The sequence below is a fragment of the Stenella coeruleoalba genome, assembly GCF_951394435.1.
Source record: "Stenella coeruleoalba genome assembly, chromosome: 20".
Taxonomy (NCBI): Eukaryota; Metazoa; Chordata; class Mammalia; order Artiodactyla; family Delphinidae; genus Stenella; species Stenella coeruleoalba.
This window is the reverse complement of record NC_137166.1, coordinates 55869207-55895426: the sequence shown is the minus strand read 5'-3', so window position 1 is coordinate 55895426 and position 26220 is coordinate 55869207. Positions and strand designations below refer to the sequence as shown.

Here is a 26220-nt window from a genome sequence, read left to right as displayed (position 1 = left end):
ACAAAACATAAAACAGAAGCAATATTGTAACAGATTCAATAAAGACTTAAAAAATAAATTGTCCACACCAAAAAAATCTTAAAAAACAAAACAAAACAAAGAAATGCAGACAGAGCCCCAAAGGGATTCATCAAGAGGCTGGCATAATTTGACTTGCCTTTTCCCTTTTTTTTAAAAAATATTTATTTATTTATTGGGTTGTGCCAGGTCTTAGTTGTGGCATGCAAACTCTTTTTTAAATTTAAAAAATTTTTATTTTTGGCTGTGTCGGGTCTCAGTTGCTGTGCATGGGCTTTCTCTAGTTGCGTCGAGTGGGGGATACTCTTCATTGCGGTGCGTGGGCTTCTCATTGCAGTGGCTTCTCTCGTTGCAGAGCACGGGCTCTAGGCGCGCGGGCTTCAGTAGTTGTGGCTCATGGGCTCTAAAGTGCAGGCTCAGTAGTTGTGGCGCACGGGCTTAGTTGCTCCACGGCGTGTGGGATCTTCCTGGACCACGGATCTAACCCGTGTCCCCTGCATTGGCAGGCAGATTCTTAACCACTCTGCCACAAGGGAAGTACTCCATCTTTTTAAAAATAAATAAATTTTACTATCTAGAGCCGTTTTAGGTTCACAGAAAAACTGAGTGGAAATACAGATGGTCCCCATCCATCTATCCTTTAAAAATTCATTTCAAAGCAATTTGCAAACATTAGACCACATCACCCCTAAATACTTCAGCATGAATAACATAACAAGATATCAAATATTTATTGAACCTTCTTGTCCTTGATAAAATTTAAATCCCGTGAAATGCATGCCTGAGACCTTACCATCTGATGAATTCTGAGAGATACAGAACACCTGAGTAGCACAAATTCCTCTCCTGATTTAACAGATTCCCTCTGGCTTCTTTTTGGAGGCCAGACTGGTGGAGAGTGGGAGCAGAGGTCCTCTTATGCCTGCCTGCCTTTCTCCTTCAACAACCTTTTTCTTTTAGAATCGTTTTTAGATTTACAGAGAAGTTGCTACGATGGTCAGAGCCGTCCTGTGTGCCCCTGACCCAGGTTCCCCCAATGTTATCATGTCCCTACCATCCCAAACCAAGAAACCAATACTGGCAGATGCAACCCTTTCCTCAGATTTTATTCACTGTCCCTAATAGCTTTCTGTCCCAGGATCCCACCCAGGACACCACCGTGGCCTTACTTCCTGCCTCCTGAATGTCCACTGGTCTGTGGTCACCCTTCAGGCTTGTCTTGGTCTTTCATGATCCCGACCATTTTGAGGAATCCCTGGAAGAAAGGCCACGCCCACGTGCCCAGCGCTCCCGGGCCGCGCCTTACCCACGTGACTATCACTGAAGATGTTAACCTGCCTCACCTGGTGGTTTCCACGCTGTGCGGTGGCCCCTTCCCCGTTCCAGACTCTTACTCTTTGTAAGCAAGTCGCTGAGCTGCAGCCCACATGGAGGGGAGGGGAAGTATCCAGATACACTTTTGGCGAATTCTGTCCCTTCTCCTTACCCTGTTTGTTTATCTATTCAATCATTTGTTTGTTTTCTGTGTGTGTTTTGTTTCGTTTTGGCCACGCCACGCATCTTGCGGGACCTTAGTTCCCCAACCAGGGACGGAACCTGTCTCCCCTGCAGGGGAAGCTCGGAGCCCTAACCCCTGGACCGCCAGGGAATTCCCAATCATTTATTTGTATCCGTATGGATCACAGACGTTTCTTTTATACTTTGGGTGATAGTCAACTACAACATTATCTCATATAAATAGTTTATATTGTAGTCCCATGTCACAGTATGTATTTCCTTGAAGCCCACCTGTGTTTGGATGCCAGGTACCATCAAGAGCTAGTGAAGCAAGCACTGGGAGCTCAGTATCTTGTAATAACCTATAAGGGGAAAGAACCTGAGAAAGAATAGATGTGTGTGTGTGTGTGTGTGTGTGTGTGTGGGTGTGGGTGTGTGTGTGTAACTGAAGCACTTTGCTGTACACCTGAAACTAACACAGCATTGTAAATCAACTCTACGTCAGTAAAAAAATAAAATCAAAACTAAAAATAGAGAGAGAGAGAGAAGCAGCGCTGAGCAACAAGCGGGAGTTTCTGGCCGGCGTGTGACGGGAGATGTGACTTCAGCCGGGTGACCGAGGAGGGCTTTTGAGGAGGGTTTGAAGACTCGGTCCGGAGGAGCTAGGGACCTGAGCACATGAGGGGCTCTGAGGCTCCAATGGGACGGCCACCTGCCCGTGGACATCCAGCCATGCAGAGCCACACCCACCTTTCCCAGGCACCAGCCCCACAGCGGTTTCTACCCCCTGTTCCCGGCCCCCTGGGCGGGCAGTTTGGAATTCAGCCTCCGAGGCCAAGTCCCCACCCTCCACAGCCCCTTATCTCGCCACGCCCGGCACTGTGCCTGGCACCGACCCTCGCTCCATAAATATTTGCTGCCACTCACCCGGCTGCGCAAGCCCCAGCTGCCCTCCTTTGCCCTCCTCCCGAACCAGCTCTTTCGTCTCAAGGAGGGAGCGGGGTGTTGGTGGACCCCGATGTGGAATCAGGGACGTGACCCACCCAAGGTCACCGGGAGAGGGAGGGCCAGAAAGAGAGCGAGCTGGGCGGCCTCCAGACTTCTAATAATGGGATAAGTTAGCTACTATTTATTGCCTCGCCCATTCGCTGGTGTCAGGCACTTCACACGCATTTTCTGGTTTCATCTCCCCAACGACTCTGCTGGTTCCTAGCGCAGATCAGCTATCTCACCTCGTGGCCTGGGACGGGCGAGCCTCTTTGCCTGGGATGACCCCCTCACCCCTCCTCCAGGAGGCCCACCCTACATCCCATGTTTCTCTAGCGATCCCCTGTCATAGGCCCAGGTAAGATGGCCCCAAGATCCCTGCTCCCTGGGTGAATACACACCTCTTCCCAATTATTCAGTCAGACGCTGATTTAGGTGCTGCTATGAAGGGACAGTGCAGCTGGAATTGAGGTTCCAAATCTCAGATAGGAACTGGGTCTTCTGTGGGCCTGCCTCATCAGGTGACCCTCCAAAAGAGATGGGGCTCTTCCTGGAAAAAGAGACTCAGAGCATGAGGGGCGTTCTACAGGAGGGAGATTCTCCGTTGCTGGCTTGGAAGGTGGAGGGGATCCCACGACAAGGAATGCAGACAGCCTCTGAAAACAGAGCGGATTCTGCCCACAGCCAGCAAGGAGGCGGGAACCTCCTTGTCTACCCCAAGCAGAGAACCCAGTCAAGCCAGCCTAAGCTCCTGACTCACAACTGTGAGCTAATAGCAGGTGCTGTGTTTGCATTCAGTCTTCGTTGCTGCGTGCGGGCTTTCTCTAGTTGCGGCGAGCGGGGGCTACTCTTCGTTCCAGTGTGAGGGCTTCTCATTGTGGTGGCTTCTCTTGTTGTGGAGCTCGGGCTCTAGGCGCGTGGGCTTCAGTAGTTGCAGCACGCGGGCTCAGTAGTGGTGGCTCACGGGCTTAGTTGCTCCACAACACGTGGGATCTTCCCGGACCAGGGCTTGAACCCGCGTCCCCTGCATTGGCAGGTGGATTCTTAACCACTTCGCCACCAGGGAAGTCCTGCGGGTGCTGTTTTAAGCTGCTACATTTGTGCTAATTTGTTACCAGCACAGAAAACAAATGCAATCTCTCTGTTTTGTTTCCTTCAGGGCACTCACTGCCAAAGTAAGTTGGTTTCTTTGATTACTTAATTGCTTCAAGTCTATCCATCTGTATTTGGTTTGCTAGGGCTGCCATAACAAAGTACCATGAACCAGGTGGCTTACAACAACAGCAATGGACTGTCTCACAGCCCTGGAGGCTGCAAGTCCAAGATCCTGTGTGGGCGGGGCCGTGCTCCCTCGGAGGCCTGCAGGGGCCTCCTTGCCTCCTTCTGTCTCCTGGTGGTTGACCAACAATCCTTGACTTCCCTGGCTTGTAGATGCACCACTTGGATCGCCGCCTTCCTCGTCACACTGTGTTATTCCATGCGTTGCTGTCTTCACTTGGCCGTCTTACTGAAAGGGCACCAGCAGCAATGGATTAGGGCCCATCTTCTCCAGGACAACCTCCTCTTAACTAATTACATCTGCAATGACCCTGTTTCCAAATAAGGTCATGTTCTGAGGTGTTGGGGGTTAGGGCTTCAACCCATAAACCATCCCTACCTACATGTGTCATCTTCCAGGGTGCAAACTGTGGCTGAGTTTTCCCGCTGGGTTCCTAGAGCCTAGAGCACAGCCTAGCACACAGTAGGTGCTTAACTTTTTGTTGTTGTTGTTAAATCATCTGACGAATTCTTTCTCTGAGCCTCTTTCCATGTCTTTCAAGTGGGGATAGAGATATACAGCAAATAATTGTCCAACACATGAATGAAGGGAGGATTATAACATGCCTCACCCCCACCTGACAGAGGGAGAAACTGAGGCTCAGAAAGACGAACCGAGTTGCTCAAGGTCAGTGCCGCTGTCACGCTGGCAGCCTGGCCAGGAGGGACCTGCGAGCCCTAACACATGTCCTGCACTCCTCCCACCTCTGGCCGACAGCCTGCTGACACCTTCCAGTGGCTGAACCCAAGAAGAAGTCAGATGCAGCCCAGGTAACGCAGTCAGCAGGAATGACCCAGACAGAGAGGAGAGAGAGTGACAAACGGAAGGCTACCAGCACAGGGTGTTCACCAGAAGGGGAGTCCTCACACTTGGGAATGTCTTCCCTCTCGCTCCCCAGAAGGACACACCAGTCTACACACACCCCCAGCGCTGCCTAAGGGTCCCCATTTCCCCACTTCCTAATTTCTGCCTATCCACTTGGTGTCAAATGGAATCTCCCCTGAGTGCCATTCCGTGGTGGGGACTGTGGAAGGGTTCTGCCCTAGATGCAGGTAGTAAGGGAATATTGCACCCAGAAGATATAAAAGCAAGAATAAAACCCATTAAAGGTTTGGTCTGCTTTTCACTTTTACCACACACGGGCGATTGCAAACAAGGTCAGTGGTAAAACAAGGTCAGTGCTTCCCTGCAAAATATCTTTTGTTGGTCTAAGTTCTGAGCATTTGCTGCAAATGTTACCATGACGTTTTAAATACATATACTTAGGGCTTCCCTGGTGGCGCAGTGGTTGGGAATCCACCTGCCAATGCAGGGGACGCATTCCCTGGTTCGGGAAGATCCCACATGCTGCGGAGTAACGAAGCCCATGTGCCACAACTACTGAGCCTAAGCTCTAGACCCTGTGAGCCACAACTACTGAGCCCACGAGCCACAACTACTGAGCCCGCGTGCCACGAGCCCGTGCTCCGCAACGAGAAGCCACCGCAATCAGAAGCCCGCACACCTCAATGAAGAGCAGCCCCCACTTGCTGCAACTAGAGAAAGCCCGCGCACACCAACGAAGACCCAACGCAGCCAAAAACAAATTAATTAATTAATTAATTAAAAAACGAAAAAGAAATGAGCTATCAAGTCACGAAAAGACATGGAGGAATCTTGAATGCATACAACTAAGTGAAAGAGGCCAATCTTAAAAAGGCTACGTGCTGTATGATTCCAACTATATGACGCTCTGGAAAACACAAAACTATGGAGACTGTAAAAAGATCAGGGGTTGCCAGGAGATGGCAGGGAGCACTGAGAATTTTTAGGGCAGCAAAAATACTCTGTATGATACTGTAGTGGTGGATACATGTCATGATACGTTTGTCCAAACCCACAGAATGTACAACACCAGGAGTGAGCCCTAATGTCAACTATGGGCTTTGGGTGATAATGAGGTGTCAATAGAGGTTCATCGATTGTAACAAATGTACCACTGGTGGGGATGTTGGTAACAGGGAGGCTATGATGGGTGGGGTGAGGGGGTGTATCTCTGTACCTTCCACTCAATTTTTATTTTAAGATTTATTTTTTATTTATTTTATTTATTTTTGGCTGCATTGGGTCTTCGTGGCAGCATGCGGGAACTTCGTTGACGCGCATGGGGTCTTCATGGCAATGCGCCAGCTTCTCTCTAGTTGTGGCGTGAGGGTTTTCTCTTCTCTAGTTGTGGCATGCAGGCTCCAGGGCATGTGGGCTCTGTAGTTGTGGTCCATGGGTTCCAGAGAAGGTGGGCTCTGTAGTTTGCAGCACACGGGCTCTCTAGTTGAGGCGCCCAAGCTCAGTAGTTGTGGCGTGCAGGCTTTGTTGCCCTGCGGCACGTGGGATCTTAGTTCCCTGACCAGGGATCGAACCCATGTCCCCTGCATTGGAAGGCAATTCTTTACCACTGGACCACCAGGGAAGGCCCGTTCCACTCAATTTTGTTGTCAGCCTAAAAGCTCCGAAAAATAAGTTTTATTAATTAAAAAGAGAAATAAAAAACACAAATCAAGAAGGATGCTGATGGTTCTTGCATGGTAATGACTGAAAATCTTTCTGTTCCATACAGGAGGGGGAGGGTGTTAAAATGATCTGGGTGTCCAGTACGTCAGGTCGCTGGGGCCTCTGATTAGAGTGTGTGCTCTGCCGGGACAGGGATTTTTTTAATAGCTTTACTGAGATATAATTCCCATACTCCACAACATGCCCATTTAAAATGTACAACTTGGGGGCTTTTGGTGCCGTCACAGAGGTGTGTGACCATCAGCACGATCACTTTCAGAACATTTCCATCACCCCGAAAAGAAGCACCACACCCTTTAGGCATCGCACTCCCCCCCACCCCGCCCCCGCCAGTGACCCATCCCCTGGGCCACAACTCATCCCCTCCCCATCTCTGAGATTTGCCTCTGAGGGTGGGAGTTGTTCCCTTTGCTCTCTGATGTGTCCGCAGAACCTGCAACCCTGTTGGATACACCCTAACGGGCAGGTACTCCATAGTTAAATTTAACTAATCTGTTTTTTCTTTCCTTTTCTTTTCCTTTTTCTTTTTTTCTAGCCATCCTGCCTGGCTTGTGGGATCTTAGTTCCCCGACCAGGATCAAACCCCGGGCCCACGGCAGTTGAAAGCACGAGTCTTAACCACTGGACCGCCAGGGAATTCCCTTAACTAATCTGTTTGAGTCCCAGTCACCACTGGCTTCTGCTCAGAAGCTTCTTTCTCCTCCACCCATTGTCCCATCAGGACCTTTCAGAGTTACCTCCGTTAGAGCAGGTAACACCCTGCCTCATAATTGCCTGCATCCCTGTACTCGACACCCTCCAGACTCCTCCCAGATTCCTCCCGGCAAGGACAGAATCTATCTGCTGCTCTTTGCCTCACCTCAGGCCCCAGGAAATGAGTGTTGCATTTGAATGGAAACGAGACCAGTCAGCATACTAGACACACACGTGTCCCCAGCTCCTGGCCGGCAGACACACAGCCCAGCAGAGAGGCCCAGAGTGTGAAGCGTGGAGCCCAACTGTCCCCGTGTGAGTCCCGACTCTGCCGTGACCCCCAGCAGGACACTGGGCAAGAGATTGAATCTCGGCAAGCCTCCCTTTCCCCAATTATAAAACGGAGCTAATAATAGGATCTACCTCTCCCCGCTGCAGCGAGGATTAGCACAGGGTCTGGTAATACACAGAATTCAGTAAGTACTAGCTATAATTATCGCTAAGCACACGGGATTTATGAAGTCATGACACACGGCCTTCACTCGGCCATCCGTCAACCTCCTCACCCTATGCACATTTCCCAAGGAGAGGGAGAGAGAATCCAGGGTGCCCCCAGGAACTGTGAGGCCTTCCTTGTGACTGGGGTGTTAGGTGAGATGGGTGTAGCAGCAGATAAGATGGGGCCAGTGCCAGCTGCGGGAGAGCTCAGAGGCCAGGCTGGGGAGCTTGGATTCCTTCCCAAAGGCAACGAACAAGGAGCCAGGGGATGCTATTGAGAAGCTGAGGGACAGAGGATATCTCTGAGTGTTAGGAAGATGCCTTCGGAGGTGGGGTGATGGGGGCTCACTCTAGGGGGAGAGACTGGAGTCGGGCAGGAAGCGGGGGTGATGGTCCACATGGGAGAAGATGCAGCCAGGCCCTTGGCCTGCAGCCCAGTGGACATGGAGGATGCCCTGATTCTGAGCCCACTGTCTCTAGATTTCTAGAGAGATCTGGCAGGGACTGTAAACCTGGATGTTGTCTGCTAAATCCTGTTTCCATTTTTACAAAAGTGCAAGAGAAACAAGGTGAAAGTAACTAATATGTTTTAGTTCACTCAGTACAGTATATTCTTTTTACTGGCATCACTCAATATAGTTTATTCTTCTTATTCACGGTAGTGATGGTCTATAACGGCATAGTGAACACTGAATAATTGATCTTGAGCCACGCCCCGGGGGAAATACAGGGTGAGTTGCCTCCCAGACTATGGTCACACTTTCGTTGTTGTTGTTGTTCATTGATTTATACATAACCTTGTTTTATGTCTACTTCTGCTTAAAGGCACCTTGTCTAATATGCATATTGTGGACTCACTGACATTAAGCTCACAGCCAACAGTGGTGTAACTCATGCCCAAAGGAAGCTTATCTAAAATGCATTTTCTCCATAAGCCCCATCCCAGCCTTTAGGACACTAGACAGCACTTGGGCTTCGTGTCTGGGGAGGCGTTTGAAAGTCACCAAGAAATAGCGCAATACTGCAAAAAGGACACTCGTTTACAGGATGCGAGTTTGTTCAACCTCAGCTGGGAACATGTGTCAGAGACTCCCGTTGTTGGCCGCTCTGCGCACGCCCGCGAAAGCACTGTGCTCTAGGTTCAGGGGTCACAGGAGCATTTTTAGTGGGTAGGCAAATTTGCAAATACGGAATCCGCCAATGATGAGCTCGACTGGATATCCAAAACATCATCATGTCATCATGTAATTAATATAAATATCATCAACGGGTAGTTTACATTCTCTTTTTCGTGCTAAGTCTTTGAAATCCGGGGTCTGTTTTGTACTCACAGTACATCTCAGTTTGGACAAGCCACGTTTCAAGTGCGAAAGCGCTCCACACGGCTAGTGGCTTTCGTATCAGACAGTGCACATCTCTATAGCTTTCTTGAGACTCTCCAAGAGACCTGCGGACTCAAAAATGAAAATAAAAAGGCGATGTCAGATACAGCCACCTTGGAGAGCCATGTGGCAATATCTAAGAATTTAGCCGCGCGTTTTTCTTGCGACCCAGGAATTCCACTTTGGGGCCAGTGCCCCATGAAGTGTACCACTCAGCACAAGGCAACACGTATAAGAATATTTTCTGCAGCCCTGCTTGGAAGAGCATGATAGTGGAGAAAAATAAAATGTCCACGCTCGGAATAATGCATCCATAAAATACAACGTGTCCATACACTAGACTATTCAACATCTTTGCAAAAGAAAGAGCCTGAGCTCCGTGTAACCGCACGGATGAAACTCACAGGGGTGAGCTGGTGAGGACGAAAGCAAGCTGCGGAAGGTCAGAGAGGTGATGCTATTTATACAACATTTAACCTTCGTATAGCATCAACATTTAACCTTTGATGCTATTTATACAACAACACCTCCTTAAGGATGGTGATTACTTCTAGGAGGGAAGGGAAGGACTTGGAGAAGGGTAAGTACACAGAGGGTTCCAGTTATATTTGAAAAGTTCTATTTCTTCAGCTGGACGGTGGTGGACATGGAGGTGCTTATTATGGTTATTTGGGATATTTTGTGTGTGTGTGCCTGACATATTCTTTTGCATGAGGAACCATAGCAAGGGTTTGTACTGCTGTGTTGACCAGGTCAGACAGACAGGCAGTGAGGGGTCATATGTGGCCTGCGTGTGCCTTGAAAAATATTAGAGCCACTCTGACAGGTAGCTGGTGAGGATTCCGTGAGATTCCTGCACGGGTGAATAAAGCCCCCAGCACAGTGTCTGTCCTGTTGTAACTGCCATCAGCGTATTTGTTGAGAGCAATCGTAACACTGAGCAATCGCTCTGTTCTAGGTGCTATGTCTAGTGTTTTCATCCATTATTTTGTTTAACAGTATTTATTCAGTGCCTGTAGGAACAGAGCCCCCTGCCCGGGTGCAATAGAGAGAAAACAGCATGATTCTTGTGAACATAGAGGGGAGGGCAGCCCAGTCTTCATGACGCACCCCGAAAACTGCTAATGGCCAAGATTTGCCCTACTAGTATGTGATCTTATTCTTTCCGGACAAGACACATCAATGTAACGTTACAGGTTTTTTTTTTTTTTTCTTTTTCTTTTTATCTCTTTTTTTGGTCCAAGGATATGGGGGTGGGCAGGTGAATGATCAACTGCGCAACATTTTTTCTTTTTTGGGGGGGGGAGGGTCATGCCATGTGGCCTGCGGGGTCCTAGTTCCCCGACCAGGGATTGAATCCTGGGCCCTTGGCAGTGAAAGCACGGAGTCCTAACCACTGGACCACCAGGGAATTCCCCAACTGCACAACATTTGAAGTGCAGTTTTCTTTTTTTGTTTGTTTGTTTGTTTTTTGTTTCTTGCGGTATGGAACGCGGGCCTCTCACCGCTGTGGCCTACTCCCGTTGCAGAGCACAGGCCCCGGACGCATAGGCCCAGCGGCCATGGCTCACAGGCCCAGCCGCTCCGTGGCATGTCGGATCCTTCCTGACCGGGGCACAAACCCGCGTGCCCCGCATTGGCAGGCGGACTCCCAACTACTGCGCCACCAGGGAAGCCCTGAAGTGCAGTTAATTCTTGATGTGATCTTTAAGTAAATATTTTATTTGGAAAAATATATAAAGTATATAAATAATATATAAGATATATACCAGACCTCATATATATGACAGTCCATAGTATATATAATTATATATAAGATCATGTATATTGCATTTGTGATTGTATCAGGTACAATCATTACGTATTGTCAGTGTATAATATGTTACAGACTTTAAATGTTTCTTTGACAATAATGCTCTGAGTACGACCAGCAATTGCTCCCATTTCATGAGGAGGAAACTGAGGCACGGAGGTAGCGGGACACTTGGCCAGGGGGACAGAGGCAGGAGACAGTCACAGGAGGAGTCCTTGGGAGCTGGAGAGCAGCAGACACGGGGGCGTGGGGAGGCAGGAGGCCCAGAGCCCAGCTTTAACAGGGGCGTGTGCACCCTGGGGCCTGGGCTGGGCCTCCCCCCGCACCATCACACCTGCCTCTCCCGGTCACTCTGGGTGACCCCACGCGGCAGTGTGGCTAAATGGGGAGGTGTAAAGCTCCCGGATCATCAGTGAGCCTCTGGGGGGGCTGGGGAGGGCCAGAGGCCTGCAGCGGCCCCTCTCACCCTCCCACTGGGGGACCCAGGTGGCCAGCTCTGCAGCCTGACCTTCCAGCTCCAGCCCAGCAGCTGCCCTGCAGGCCCTGCAGCCCCCCAGGGGAGGGACTCAGCTCTAGCCTGAGTGGGGTGGTGGCGTGGTAGAGGGCAGCCTGGGGTCCCCGGACCCTCGCGAATCCTGGCTCTGCCTCTCTCTGGCTGCTGACCAATGCCTCTGTTTCTCCAGGGCTCAATTTCCCCATCAGTAAATTGGAAGCCATCATCCTACTCGTCCAAGCCTTGTCGGGAGGACTCCACAAAGTCTTGAATGAATTTTAAAAAGTTAAAAAATAAAGAGCCAGGGCCTGACACCTTATAAGCATTGAATGAAGGGTCATCATCGCATTATTTAATTTTAGTTTTAGTTTTTGAATAGGTAACATGCTGTGGGGGAAATTCAAATAATACGAAAGGCAGAGTGATCAAAAGTTCCTTCAGGGGCTTCCCTGGTAGCACAGTGGTTAAGAATCCACCTGCCAATGCAGGGGACATGGGTTTGAGCCCTGGTCCGGGAAGATCCCACATGCCGCGGAGCAACTAAGCCCGTGCGCCACAGCTACTGAGCCGGCGCTCTAGAGCCTGCAGGCCACAACTACTGAGCCCGCGTGCCACAACTACTGAAGCCCGCGCACCTAGAGCCCGAGCTCCGCAACAAGAGAAGCCACTGCAATGAGCAACCCGCACACCGCAACGAAGAGTAGCCCCCACTTGCCGCAACTAGAGAAAGCCCGCGTGCAGCAACAAAGACCCAATGCAGCATAAATAAATAAATAAATATATATTTTTAAAAAAAGAATCACTATGCTGTATACCTGAAACTAACACAATATTGTAAGTCAACTATACTTCAAAATAAAAAAAAAAGTTCCTCCAAAGTCACATGTTGACACTGATTACTGACTCAACTGAAGCAGCAATAGAAAATTGGGAAAATTGGGGGACGAAGAATACAGACTGAGTATTAGCTTATGTTAAGGAATTACCGTTACTGCCGTTCGATGTGATTGATAAGAGTTTTGCAGTTGAGCTGGAAATTTTCCTTCCTTTGATGGAAACGTAAACCTGAGCATTGGGGCAGAATTTATCACGATGTCTGTAGTTTATTTAGTGACTTTTAGCTTTTTATGAGGGAAAATTTCTAGCAGAACCCAAAGTAAAGAGTAAAGGAACTTCCATGTGCTCAGCAACACATGTGCTGTTGACTCAAGATCCCCACCCTCACTTGGGCCATGTTTTCCTCCGCTGGAGTATTTGAAACCAAACACCAGGCAGTGTATCATTTTGCCCCAGATGATTTCCCTAGGCTGCAATTTACTTTAAAATACTCCATCCCCACAAAAGAAAAGCGAGAGAAAGAGAGTATGGCAAAAAGTAATGTTTGTGAAGTCTGGTCAATGGAGTGGAGGGTGTTCCCTGTGGCTTTCCTTTTCCACTGTTCTGTGCTTGCAACTTTCCACAAACCTCGAAAAGTCAAAGAACAAAGGAAGTTCTGCCTCTGCACCGCACCCCGCCAGCCCTGCCCAGGTTCCCAGGGCCAACACAGAAGCCAGTTTCCTGGGGATCCTTCCAGGGGCCCAGAGACCTTTCTAGCTGCGTCTTTATTAATAGCAGGTTGTAGTAGTAGTTGAAACCTGATGGGGCAGGCGTCCGGGCTGAGTCACACAGGCCTGTCCCGCGTCACCCCACACCTCCTCCTCTCTGACCCCACGTAAGCCGATTGCCACTCAGAACCTCAGTTTCCTTTTCTGTAAACTGGGGATAAATCACCACCCTTTTGGGTGGCTGGGAGGATGCAGCATGAAGGTCCCAGCGCAGAGCTGGGCTCAGAGCCTCGCTGAGTACATGAAAGAAGACTTTTCCCCAGAGTCTCTCTATTAAGAGCTCCCGGGTCTGATCGGGGAGGGCTGGGGGTGGGGACTCTTGGTATTAGGGGGCTTTGGGAGTGGTCTCCCTGGTCACCAGAGGCCCATGGAGGCAGGTGGATGCACAGAGCCCTGGGTCTCCCAACCCAGGTAAGGTGTATGAAGGGGCTGGGCTCCCCTTTCTCTGCTGCCCTCAGGCCCGGCCCCTGGGGGTTCATAATATGTTTTGTCCCCTCTGTCCTGGGACCAGAGCCCAGAGTCCAAGCTGGTCTAAGTTTGGAAGGGGGAGGGAGGGGTGGGGGGGGTGACAGGATGTCTCTGAGCTGTCACACACACCCCTGTCCCAGGCCCAGAAAAAGGGAGGGACAAAAGGCTTGGAGAGAGTCAGAAACAAAGACGGGAGAGAGACGGAGAGACACTGGGGAGAGCAGGCCAGAGTGGGGGACAGAGTGCGGACATCCTGAAAGACAGACAGACAGACAGCGGCCACAGTGGGAAGAGCGCGGGGACAGGAGCGAGGGGCCGGGGACCAACAGACAGGCGGGGAGACCCACCCTGAGACCCGGGAGCTAGAAAAAGGGCAAGACAGAGACAGGGAGGTGTGGAGAGAGGGGTCCAGACAGGCAGGGAAGTCTCTGGACTCGGACGCAGAGGGGCACGGAGGCAGACCCTTCAGATGAGCTCCAGGCCTTGGCTCTGCTCAGGGGTGCAGTGGAGCTCAGTGGGCGTGCTGCTTTTGGGGAGCCCAGACCAGGGGTGCTTGCCCGAGGGCCAGCTGACATCAGGTCACCCTGAGATGGAGCTCAGGGACCCCGAGAACCAGGAGGATGGGGACCCGGAGGTGAGAGAAAGGAGACGAGGGAGGGAGAGACAGAGAGAGACAGAGAGGGATGCGGGAGATGGAGAGGGCCAGGGGCAGACACACACAGAGAGACACAGAGAGACACGGAAGAGACAGGGAAACAGAAACATCAAAGACCCAGAAGAACTAAACCCGAGGACACACAGCAAGGCCAAGACCCCTGGGGGAAATGTACTCAGAAACAAAGAACAGGAAACCCGGGAAGAGAGGAGGATGGAGAGAGAGAGGGGTAGAGCCGGGGTGGTGTGGGCTGAGGAGGCCCCCAGCGGGGCTGGGGCTTTGGTGGCTCCCACAGATGGCAGGGGGCAGGGGCGCTGAGACAATCACCCATAACCCCGCCAGGACACAAAAACAGGTGGCCTGAGGGCGGGTGAGTCATTGTGACTCATCCCCCTCCCTGGGGACCAACCCCCCACCTCAGCCCTGGGCTGGGCCTCCAGGCCCCCCTGCTGCTCTAGGTGGCCCCCAGACTCACCCCCTCCCCACCTCTGTCCCTCTCCTGCAGGAGGACACAGCCACGGCCCTCCAGAGGCTCGTGGAGCTGACGGCCACCAGGGTGACCCCAGTGAGGAGTCTGCGTGTCCAGTATCACCTCATCCGAAAGCTTGGCTCCGGCTCCTTCGGCCACGTGCTCCTTGCCCGGCCTCGCCAAGGGGGTGAGTTTGGCCACCAAAGGGCACAGTCCTTGATGTCCCCCAGGTTTCCCCCTCTGAAACCACTGAGACAGGGAGCAGCCTTGCGGGGAGCTGATGAGGACACATCTTGATGGGGCTCCAGAAAGTTAAGAGCTCTGTGGTCTTCCAAAAAATGGAACTCACCCAGAGAGGGTGAGACACTTGCCTGAGGTCACACAGCAAGGCGGGAGCACAACTTGGACTGAAATTCAAGTCTCCGCGTCCCCTACTTTATGCGAGAGGAAACTGAGGTCCAGAGAGGGTAAGGCAGTTGTGCAAGACCACAGAGCAACCTGAGGCAGAGCAGAAAGAGTCCTCAGGGAAGGTCTCCTCCAACCTCCACTTCACAGATGGAGAAACTCGAGGCGCAGAGAGGTCAGACACTATGCCCTGCCCCTCTTGTTTTATATGTAAGGCGTCTGAGGCTCAGAGAGGTTGAGTGGCTTGCCTAGGGCCCCACAGCAAGATCAGAGCGCCCTGAGTTCCCTTCTGCCCCCGCCTCCCCAGCAGGTCCGGCTGTGGCTCTGAAGCTCCTACCTCGGGACTCGGTCCTGAGAACCACCTTCCTGAGAGAGTTCTGTGTGGGCCGCTGTGTCTCATCACATCCAGGCCTGCTCCAGACCCTGGCAGGACCCCTGGAGACGCCCCGACACTTCGCCTTGGCCCAGGAGTATGCGCCCTGTGGGGATCTCAGCGGGATGCTGCAGGAACGGGTGAGGCAGGGAGGCAAGGGACAGAGGTTGGGACTGCTCATCCCAGGTCTGACTTTGTCCCTCCCCCAGTCCTGTCTCCAACCCTGACCCCCAAATCTTAACTCCACCCTAAGCCCCCAAACCACCTCCTTATTTCTAATTCTCAGTGCAGTTCCATGACTAACCCCAACCCTAATCCATCCAGGGCGAGGAGTTGGGATTGGGGCTGAGGATGGATCAGGTCGGATGAGGGGGTAGGGAAGGAGACAGAGATGGGCTTTTAATGGGCATTGGCATTGGGAACGGGTGTGGGTGGAGTTGGATGGGTTGAGTTTAGGGTTGATTATAGATTGGTCACGGGTGTGGAGAAGAGCATGGCTGGGGCTGCAGAGTGAAGCAGAGATGCTTGGGAATGTGTATGTAGGTTGAGTTGGAGAAGGGCTGTAATGAAGTTCTCTCTAGAAAGACCAGGTCAGGACTGAATCCATGATATTCTGGGGGTACTTGAGTTTGAAGTTAGGGTGGGGCCATCTTTAGGAATAGACTTTGGATTTGAAATAGGGTTGGGGATAAACAGAAGGAAAAAAGGAAGGGAGGGAGAGAAGGAGGGAAAGAGTAGGATGGACAGATGGATGGAAGGATGGGTGGATGGATGGATGGATGGATGTTTGGATGGATTGAAGGATGGAGGGATGAATGGATGGATGTTGGCTATTAAATAACTGGACAAATTATTGAATTGCTGACTAGCTGGCGGAATGGGTATTGAGTGGAAACCCTGCTGTATAGACCGTTGGATGGATAACTGGTTTGATGGATGGATTGCTGTCTTGCTGCGTGGCTAGCTGGATGGATCGATCTATCAGTCGATTGATGAAATAACCTGTGGGACTTTAGAACTGGGTCTGAGTTAGAGATGGGACCTCCATTAGTACGGGACTCAGATGAGGATTAAGTGTGGGATTTGGGTTTTCACTGGAGATCTTGGTGGTCAGTTTAGAGGAGATAAGAAATATAAGGAATGGGTTTGAGTGTTAGGACAAAGTCTGATGGAAGTTCAAGAAGTTCTCGTTAGATCTGGGGTTCCAGTGAGGAAAACATCTGGGATTTGGTCTACAGGAGTACAGATGTGGGGGCAGCTTGTGGTTGAGGATGACCTGGAGAAGCTGTTGGGGGTATCTTCTGGGGACACTAGAGGTAGCCCCTTGTCTGGGAATTTGGATTCTTGAACCCCAAGAAGCAACGTAAAGAAGGAACCAAGGCAGCCTGACCTTCGTCCTCTCTCTTTGACCCCAGGGCCTCCCAGAGCTGCAGGTGAAGCGGGTGGTGGCCCAGCTAGCTGGAGCCCTGGACTTCCTCCATGGCCGGGGGCTGGTGCATGCGGACGTCAAGCCAGACAACGTGCTGGTCTTCGACCCTGTCTGCAGCCGTGTGGCCCTGGGTGACCTGGGTCTGACCCGGCCTGAGGGCAGTCCAACCTCTGCCCCGCCAGGGCCACTGCCCTCCGCCCCACCCGAGCTCTGCCTCCTGCTGCCCCCTGACACCCTGCCCCTGCGACCAGCAGTGGACTCCTGGGGGCTGGGGGTGCTTCTCTTCTGTGCGGCCATGGCCTGTTTCCCTTGGGATGCGGCGCTAGCCCCTGACCCTGGGTTCGAGGCCTTTGCTGGCTGGATGACCACCAGGCCCCAGCCACTTCAACCACCGCCCCCTTGGGACCAGTTTGCGCCCCCAGCTCTGGCACTGCTCCAGGGGCTTCTGGACCTGAATCAAGAGACTAGGATCCCCCCACTGGCTGTCCTGGGCTTCCTGGGGGATGATTGGGGGTTAAAGGAGAACAAAGAGAGACCTGGGGGCTTGGGGAGTGTGTCCAGTGAAGACGGGGAGGAGGAAGAGGGGGGAGCAAGCCTGGAAGAGTGGTCAGAGGGGGAAGAGAATGACGACAATGATGGTGGGAGGTGCGGACAGATGGGGGACAGCCCTGACCAGCTGACTGGGACAAGCGCCCAGAGCTTGGGCCAAAGGCCTCTCCCCCAGCCCCCATGGCCACCTGGATGGAGAGACAGCTGCTCCCGGGAGGACAGAGATGGAACACATTGCGTCTCTCCCAACTGAAGCCTGGACTTGTATGCACAATTCCCCTCCTGACTGAGGACCCAGGGGTCCGGTACCCCCGGCCCCTCCTCCCTCAGACCCAGGGGTCCAGGCCCCCAGCCCTCCTCCCTCAGACCCTGGGGTCAGACCCCCACCCCTCCTCCCTCAGACCCAGGGGTCCAGGCCCCCAGCCCCTCCTCCGTCAGACCCAGGGGTCCAGACCCCCACCCCTCCTCCCTCAGACCCAGGGGTCAGACCCCCACCCCTCTTCCCTCAGACCCAGGGGTCAGACCCCCACCCCTCCTCCCTCAGACCCAGGGGTCAGACCCCCAGCCCTCCTCCCTCAGACCCAGGGGTCCAGGCCCCCGGCCCCTCCCCCTCAGATCCAGGGGTCCTGACCCCTCCTCCCTCAAGGACCCTTCCTCTCTCTTCTGTCCTGAGCGTGTCTTCTTGAAGGAAGGTGCTGTTTCCCCTGTAGATGCATTTCTGCACGGTGGGGACACGTTGGGTGCTTATGGACTTGTGATGTGGTCAGTCCTCTCCTTTAAGACCTTAGGTGACTCCCGCTGGCCCTGGCACCAAATCTGGGCTTTCCATATCCAACACCATGGAAACCTCGCCTTCCATCTCTCCCACTTCCCTGGGCTCTGGGGGACATTAAGGGGAGGCACTCATCCTTTCTGGACCTAAATGGACACACAGATAGGCACACACACACCCTCTCTTGCTTGCAGACGTTTGGAAACCCTGTGTTCTCCCCCGAGAATGCCTTCTTCCCAACTCCAGGCCTCCAGAAAGTAGACCCCTCCCCGGGGGCCTCTCCGGCTCCTCCGAAACTTGTAGCCCAGCGACCTGCGCCTCCACCTTTTTCATCTCCCCTTGCAGGCTGCCCAGGATAGACTTGGTCTTGTCCCCCTGCACATCCTTTCGGGTTCTGCTCTCACACGGCGAGCCTCCTGCGCCAACTCCCTGAGAGCACAAGCACCGTGGCGTGTGCTGGTCCCGTCCACGCTGAGGGCCACGGCTGGTTTGCAGGGATCTGTGTTCACCCGGGCCGGCCCGATGCCACCCCCATCCCAGCACACAGACCCCTGACTTGTGAAGCTTCCCGCCTGCAAGGCAGGGGCTGCGTGGATCCCATGCCGCGTGCCCCGCACCCAGCACGGCCACGGGGGCCTGCTTCTTTCTGGGGAATCTGTCCTACGTGCTTTCTAGATTTAAAAACGTGAGTTCACTCCATACGACGGGGTGTCCTGAATTGGACCCTGGGGCAGGTAAAGGCTGTTGATGGACATGGGAAGCATCTAGCGTTTGACTGACGGTTACTGTCTACATTTGGACAAATGCACCGATGGCTGGGTGAGGGACTCACCTGGCAGAGAGCTTGGTGAGGCGACATGGGAGCTCAAAGCAGCTGTCCTGCACATCTAAAAATGATTCTGAAATAAAAAGTAAATTTAAAAAGAATCAAGTGAGTTCACATTGATCATCTCGCTCTAAACCTGAGGGGGTGGGTGCAACCCTCCGGGACCCCACCCCTGCCTCCTCCTTCAGCCCTGGGAGTCCCTGCCTGCCCCCCGCCCAACTTTGAAGTCTGCAGACTCATAACTGGGACTCCCCTCCCTTCTTCCCCTCCCTTCAGGGCCTTCACTTCCCAGTTGCTGCACCACCTGCCCCCCCTCTGCTCCGAGTCTGAGGTCATTTCTCACTGCATCATTCTGGAATCTTGTTGTCTCATCCTTTCCCCACACAGGACCCCATGTCTCCTCCCCCGGACGCCCCTTACCAAACACTTGTGTCAGACCTGTCAGTGGGGCACTAATGGGGCAGCTGGCTGGGGTCAAGGCAGGGGCAAGCTGGAGAAATGATTTCATCCTCTACAGGGGACCAGCACTCCTGGATCTGAGGGGGGAGAGGTTGGGGGCCTGGACCCCTGGATCTGAGGGGGGAGGGGCTGGGGCCCGGACCCATGGGTCTGAGGGGAGAGGGGCTGGGGGTCTGGACCCCAGTGTCTGAGGGAGGAGGGGCTGGGGATCTGGACCCCTGGGTCTGAGGGAGGAGGGGCTGGGGGCCTGGACTCCTGGGTCTGAGGGGGGAGGGGCTGGGGGCCCGGACCCCTGGGTCTGAGGGAGGAGGGGCTGGGGGTCTGGACCCCAGGGTCTGAGGGAGGAGGGGTTGGGGGCCTACACCCCAGGGTCTGAGGGAGGAGGGGCTGGGGGCCCGGACTCCTGGGTCTGAGGGGGGAGGGGCTGGGGGTCTGGACCCCTGGGTCTGAGGGAGGAGGGGCTGGGGGCCCGGACCCCTGGGTCTGAGGGAGGAGGGGCTGGGGGTCTGGACCCCAGGGTCTGAGGGAGGAGGGGCTGGGGGCCTGGACCCCTGGGTCTGAGGGAGGAGGGGCTGGGGTCTGGACCCCAGGGTCTGAGGGAGGAGGGGCTGGGGGTCTGGACCCCAGGGTCTGAGGGAGGAGGGGCTGGGGGCCCGGACTCCTGGGTCTGAGGGGGGAGGGGCTGGGGGTCTGGACCCCAGGGTCTGAGGGAGGAGGGGCTGGGGGCCTGGACCCCTGGGTCTGAGGGAGGAGGGGCTGGGGTCTGGACCCCAGGGTCTGAGGGAGGAGGGGCTGGGGGTCTGGACCCCAGGGTCTGAGGGAGGAGGGGCTGGGGGCCCGGACTCCTGGGTCTGAGGGGGGAGGGGCTGGAGTCTGGACCCCAGGGTCTGAGGGAGGAGGGGCTGGGGGTCTGGACCCCAGGGTCTGAGGGAGGAGGGGCTGGGGGCCCGGACTCCTGGGTCTGAGGGAGGAGGGGCTGCGGTCTGGTCTGATGAGGGAGGACTGACTTCCTGGCCTGGGATATCTGTCTGGCCAGAGCCAGTTCTGGGAGACAACGCACGATGTCGCTCTCCCCATGAGGTTCAAGGGGCGAGGCCTGGGGCGGGGCTACGACCCCCTAGGTGGAGGCGGGGTCTTGCTGCAGGGCAGGCCTCTGCTGGCCTGGGCTCTGAGTGCTGGGCACTGACCACAGCGGGCAGCCGAAGGGTCAGGCAAGCCTTGGAGAAGGTGAGGTCCGGAGGTTGGAGCCCGGGTCAGGAGGAGGCAAGGGTCAGACCGCCTGAGGTGGGCCTGAGGGTGAAGCTGTGCAGGTGGTCAGAGTCCTGGGTTCTTTGGGGGATCAGGGGCTAATTACAGACCTTGAGACTGTGGAGTGGTTGAGTGTCAGGGACACAGAGTCTTGGGGGGGGTCCCAAGATGTGTGAGTTACATAAGGTCGTGGCAGAGGGGTCGGCTGGGTGTCTGGACCCCTGGGTCTGAGGGAGGAGGACCTGGGGGCCTGGACCCCTGGGTCTGAGTGGGGAGGGGCTGGGGCTATTGAGTTGGAGCCCAGACCACGTAAGGGCTTGGTGATCATCCCCGAGTGCTTGCTCCCACCCAGGCCCCAGGCGTCCCCCAGGCCCTGGTGTGAGCCACCGGCCCTGCACAGGCCCTGGGGGCAGAGAGCACCTGTTTACTCTTAGGAAGCTGAGGCTGCTCACCCACCCCCAGGGCCCAAGCCTGTTTGCTTTGGAAACAGGTGGGGGGTGTCTCGAGTTATCTGGTTCATCTTTCATCCTCAGGCCATCAGGTGGCGCAGGGATGTGGGGGTGGGGTGAGGGACATCTGTGGCCTCAGACTTGACCTCACCCCAACCCGAGACTGGTCTCCCCACTCCCAAGACGCCTCTAATAAGAAGGGAAAATGAGTCACGATGGCCTGAGACAATCAGCTTCCACCCTCCTCCTCAGATCCAGGAGTCCAGGTCCCCAGCCCCTCCTCCCCTGGCCCCTGGTCTGGCAGGACCTAAGTCCTGGTCACCCTCTCTTCTGCCCTTGCAGAGATGCCTGGGAAGCCATCAGAGGAGAAACAGGTGGAAATGGAGATGGGGGCTGTGGAGAACGGTGCTGGGGAGGACCTGGGGGGCCTCACGGCAGAGGAGCTGCGGCAGGGCCAGGAAGCGGCCCTGGCACTGGAAGACATGATGGCGCTGAGCGCCCAGACCCTGGTCCAGGCCGAGGTGGACGAGCTCTACCAGCACGTGCGTCCCCTGGGCCAGGGTCGCTTTGGCCGGGTCCTGCTGGTCACTCACCGTCAGAAAGGTACAAAGGCCTGGGGACAGAGGCGGGGGGCAGTGGTGTGGGCCCAGGCAGAAGCTAGCCAAGGCTGAGGAGTCTGTAAACCTCAATCAAGTCCTGCCTCTGCTCCTTCCAGGCTGTGTGATCTTAGTAACTCCCCTACCCTCTCCAAACCTCAGCCTCCTCCTTTGAAAACGTGGGTGATGATTCCTTCTCTGAAAGAACTGTGATTCTCTGAGGAAATGTTGGTAGCTCTAGTTGCTGGGGACAATGGGGAGGAAGACAGAGCCCCCTCTCATGGCCCTCACACGTGGCCGGCTTGGTGGTCATCGTGGGAGTGACGCAGAGCCATGCTGTCTGCCAGGCACTTAGCAAGGCCAGCACACGGTGGTTGTGCACCCCAACCCCAATCTGGTCGTCACCTTCCAAGGAGACTGGAGGGCTCAGCCCTGTCCAGGGGGCTGCTGGGCCCCCAAGGAGGAATCTGAGCCAGCCCAGCCTTCAGGGAGCTCCCAGCACGAATGGGGAGAGGGTGTGTTAGTTTCCTATGATTGTCATAACGAAGTACCACAGACTGGGGGGGCTCACAGTTCTGGAGGCGGGAGTCCGAGATCAAGGTGCCAGCACGGTTGGTTTCTCCTGAGGCCTCTCTCTTCGGCTTGCAGACGGCCACCTTCTCCTTGTGTCCTCACACCGTCTCCCCTGTGTGCATGTCTGTGTCCAAATTTCCTCTTCTTATAAGGACACCAGTCATACTGGACTAAGGACCACCCCAACGATCTCATTTTACCTCTTTCAAGACCCTCTCTCCAGGGAATTCCCTGGCGGTCCAGTGGTTAGGATTCTGCGCTTTCACTGCCACGGGCCTGGGTTCAATCCCTGGATGGGGTACTAAGATCCCGCAAGCCGTGTGACGCGGCCAAATACAGTCATATTGTGTGATACTGCAGGGTGAGAACTTTAACATATGAATTTCGCAGTGGGGAGTGGTGGGGGGAGGGACACAAGTCAGCCCATAACAGAGAAAGATGCAAAAAGATGCAGACCTGGGTCGTCACAGAACTTGGAGGCCATAATGGGGAACAGAGGGTTTGTAAGGGGGCCTCTTCCAGGTCCTCAAAATCGAAGGCAGCTTGTGCATGATGGTGGGAATTCAGAGCATTGTCGATAAACAGAAGAGGCACTGCTGCACCCAGTTGGGGAGGGGGAGGGGAATGGTTAGCATTTTAGGTAAGGACGTGACCCTCCCCCATCACACACAGCCTCTTGGGCAAGGTTGGGCCCTGGCAGCTGGTGACTCAAAAATTGAACAAACCATATGCTATTTGTCTTTCTCTGTCTGACTTACCTCACTCAGTATGACAATCTCTAGGTCCATCCATGTTGCTGCACATGGCACGATTTCATTCTTTTTTATGGCTTGAGGAATACTCCATCCTGTGTTCATCCATTCATTTGTCAATGGGCATTTAGGTGGCTTCCATGTCTTGGCTATTGTAAATAGTTCAGCTATGAACATTGGGGTGCATGTATCTGAATGGAGTCTTTACCAGATATATGCCCAGGAGTAGGATTGCAGGATCACATGATAACTCTATTTTCAGTTTTTTAAGGACCGTAATGGAAAAGAAAAAAACAAAAATTGGAGAAACCAGAGTTTCTGCCTCCTGGGAGCTTACATTCTAGGAAGTTGTTTCCACGTGTGGCAAAATTCACAATAATTCCTTAGTGGGGTCTAATACCCAGTTCAGGGTATCTTTTCCCCAGTTGCCTCAAACATGGCTTTTTGGCATGGGTTTGCTGGAACGAGGGGCCCAATAAAATTATTGGAAGTTCTGAGTTTGGTTTTCGTGGTACCATTCTACCTGCTCCAAGACAGCAGAGTAGGAACTCACTAAATACTATTATCATTGTTATTATTATTATCATTACCACTGGTGTTGTTTCAGTGGCCACGCTGTTCTAGGGCAGGCTTGGCAGGGGGCAGGCGGTGGAGGGGGTGAGGGCGGCATATGGGAGAGAGTCCAGGCTGAGGGACAGCAGGGCTGGCCCTAGGCTCATGCACCTCTCACCTCTGTCCCTGCTCCGTCAGGCACAACCTTTGCCCTGAAGCAGCTCCCGAAGGCCTCCACCACCCTCCGAGGCTTCCTGTATGAGTTTTGTGTGGGCCTCTCCCTGGGCTCGCACTCGGCCATCGTGGCGGCCTACGGCATTGGCGTGGAGTCGGTCGACTCCTACAGCTTCCTGACCGAGCCTGTCCTGCATGGAGACCTCATCGCCTTCATCCAGCCCAAGGTGGGTCAGCCTCCCATGGCTCAGGGGGTGCCACGTGGATGCCCCTACCCAACCTGGGCCCCAGGAATCACACTCACTGCATGGTGACTCAGGTAGCCCTGCAGAGGCCTCACTGGGCCCACAGGTCTTGTGGAATTGTGAGGTCTCTAAGGAGTTCATGGCCGCCACAGAACCAACACTGCACCCCACTGAGGTTCACCAGGGCCCACAGGGCTCACACCAGGACCCACGGGGCTCACACCAGGCACTGTGGGGCTCACACCAGGCACCGTGGGGCTCACACCAGGGCCCACGGGGCTCACACCAGGGCCCACGTGGCTCACGCCAGGACCCACGGGGCTCACGCCAGGCCCCACGGGGCTCACGCCAGGACCCACGGGGCTCACGCCAGGACCCACGGGGCTCACACGAAGGCCCACGGGGCTCACACCAGGGCCCACGGGGCTCACACCAGGCCTCACGGGGCTCACACCAGGGCCATGGGGCTCACACCAGGCCCCACGGGGCTCACACCAGGCCCCAGGGGGCTCACACCAGGCACCGTGGGGCTCACACCAGGGCCCACGGGGCTCACACCAGGCCTCACGGGGCTCACACAAGCCCCCACGGGGTTCACACCAGGCCCCACGGGGCTCACACCAGGGCCACGGGGCTCACACCAGGCCCCACGGGGCTCTGCCAGGGCCCACGGGGCTCACACCAGGCACCGTGGGGCTCACACCAGGCCTCACGGGGCTCACACCAGGCCTCACCAGAGCCACCCTCTTTGGGGCCCTCCATCCCCTGGGCCTGGTCCCCGGGGCCGAGGACAAGCGCTATGGCCCCGTTCCCTTCTGGCTGGGGGGCAGGGTGGTGGACCCTGACACCTGTCACCCACAGGTGGGCCTCCTGCAGCCAGCAGCCCAGCGCTGTGCGGCCCAGCTGGCCTCAGCCCTGGAGCACATCCACTCCCGCGGCCTGGTGTACCGGGACCTCAAGCCGGAGAACGTGCTGGTGTGCGACCCAGCCTGCCGGTGGGTCAAGCTTACCGACTTCGGCCACACGCGGCCCCGCGGGACCCTGCTGCGCCTGGTGGGGCCGCCCATACCCTACACGGCCCCGGAGCTCTGTGGCCCCCCGCCCCTCCCCGAGGGCCTGCCCATCCAGCCCGCCCTGGACGCTTGGGCACTGGGCGTCCTGCTCTTCTGCCTTCTCACTGGCTACTTCCCCTGGGACCAGCCCCTGGTGGAGGCCGACCCCTTCTATGAGGACTACGTCATCTGGCAGGCCTCAGGCCAGCCCCAGGCCCGTCCTCAGCCCTGGCTTGGCCTGACGCCCGTGGCAGACGCTCTCCTGTGGGGGCTGCTGGACCCTCACCCCCGAAGGAGAAGCCCCGTGAGCTCCATCCGGGACTACCTGGGGCGGCCCTGGAGGCAGCGGGAGGGGGAGGCCGAGGAGCTGCCCCAGGGGGAGAAGGGGGACCCAGAGTGAGAAGCACGGGGGCAGCCCGGGCCCAGCCCGGCCTGGGGAGGCTCCGGAAGGCAACCCCAGCCCCCATCCTGAGGCCTCCTCCGCATTCATGGGTGGCGGCTGGCTGCTCTGCTGTCTGTTGGTCTCTGTCTCATGATTTTCCCCTTTCTGCCCTTAATTCCCACGTCAGGGCATCTGTCTGCTGCCTTGGTCCGGGGGAAGGGGGTCTCCGGGAGCACCCCGTGTCTGTCCACACCTGCCCCATCTTCCCCGGGCCTTGGCACCCGCTGCTCCCTTTGCCTGCGGTGCTCTGGGTGCTTTCCCGCACCTCCTGCCAAGCTGTCTCAGCCAGGCCGCCCCTCACCACCGCGGGACACTACAGCCTGCACTCCCAGCCCCCTACTCTTGCTCCGCTCCCCTTTCCTCTGTGACACTCACTCCCTTCCAGCCGGACAATTTATCTATTCGTAGTGGTTATTCTGTGTGCCCGGCTGGAATGTGGGCTCCCGGGGGCCCAGGATCTCAGCCTGTCCTGCTCTCTGATGGATGCCACGTAGAAGGGGTCATCCTGCCCCGTGTAGGTGGTCCACAGATGCTTATTCAGTAAACGGACCCCCCTGGTTTTGCACAGCCTCCCTCCATGTATACCTGTCTTCCTGCCCTTGTCTTTTCTGTTTTGCTGGGTTCCACTCCCTGCCTAACTCCCTCTTCCTCCCCACATGCTGGGCCCACGCCCTCTCAATAATGTGCTTTGTCTCTCTGTCACCCCAACCGCTCTCTGCAAATAAAGTCCATCTGGCACTTAGGTCCCCGTGACGCTGTCGGTCTGGCAGTGTGGGAAAGAGAAGGCCGGCGTGTGCGTGCCTGTGTGCCCTGGAGAGCATGTTGTGGAGGAGAGACAGAGACAGAAAGAAACGGAGAGACAGACAGAGGCAGAAAGAATGG

At 55.1% G+C, this 26220-nt stretch overlaps 2 protein-coding genes across 3 annotated transcripts; both read left to right on the top strand.

The window, feature by feature from the left end:
* Positions 1 to 13907: 13907 nt before the first annotated feature.
* SBK3 (SH3 domain binding kinase family member 3) lies at positions 13908 to 18403 on the top strand (the record flags this gene model as incomplete). Its single annotated transcript, XM_079906683.1, has 5 exons — positions 13908 to 13952; positions 14479 to 14629; positions 15158 to 15360; positions 16636 to 17294; positions 18316 to 18403. 5 exons carry the CDS (start codon positions 13908 to 13910, stop codon positions 18401 to 18403), a joined length of 1146 nt encoding a protein of 381 aa, XP_079762809.1.
* Positions 18404 to 20383: 1980 nt separating this feature from the next.
* Positions 20384 to 25543, top strand: SBK2 (SH3 domain binding kinase family member 2). 2 transcript variants are annotated; one of them, XM_079908449.1, is made up of 4 exons: positions 20384 to 20482; positions 21295 to 21555; positions 23624 to 23826; positions 24706 to 25543. In XM_079908449.1, the coding sequence occupies exons 2-4, from the start codon at positions 21297 to 21299 to the stop codon at positions 25294 to 25296; spliced, it is 1053 nt and encodes a 350-aa protein (XP_079764575.1). In that variant the 5' UTR covers positions 20384 to 20482; positions 21295 to 21296; the 3' UTR covers positions 25297 to 25543. The 2 variants fall into 2 exon arrangements, with proteins under 2 accessions (XP_079764575.1, XP_079764576.1); XM_079908450.1 differs by lacking the exon at positions 20384 to 20482 and having other exon boundaries at positions 21198 to 21555.
* Positions 25544 to 26220: the final 677 nt, after the last annotated feature.

Excerpts from the sequence above, each read along its gene's own strand:
- SBK2 (XM_079908449.1), top strand. The coding sequence starts at position 21,297 with ATGCCTGGGAAGCCATCAGAGGAGAAACAGGTGGAAATGGAGATGGGG. Across the intron at positions 21,556-23,623 it reads GGTCACTCACCGTCAGAAAG|GCACAACCTTTGCCCTGAAG; the intron begins GTACAAAGGCCT and ends CTGCTCCGTCAG. Across the intron at positions 23,827-24,705 it reads TCGCCTTCATCCAGCCCAAG|GTGGGCCTCCTGCAGCCAGC; the intron begins GTGGGTCAGCCT and ends TGTCACCCACAG.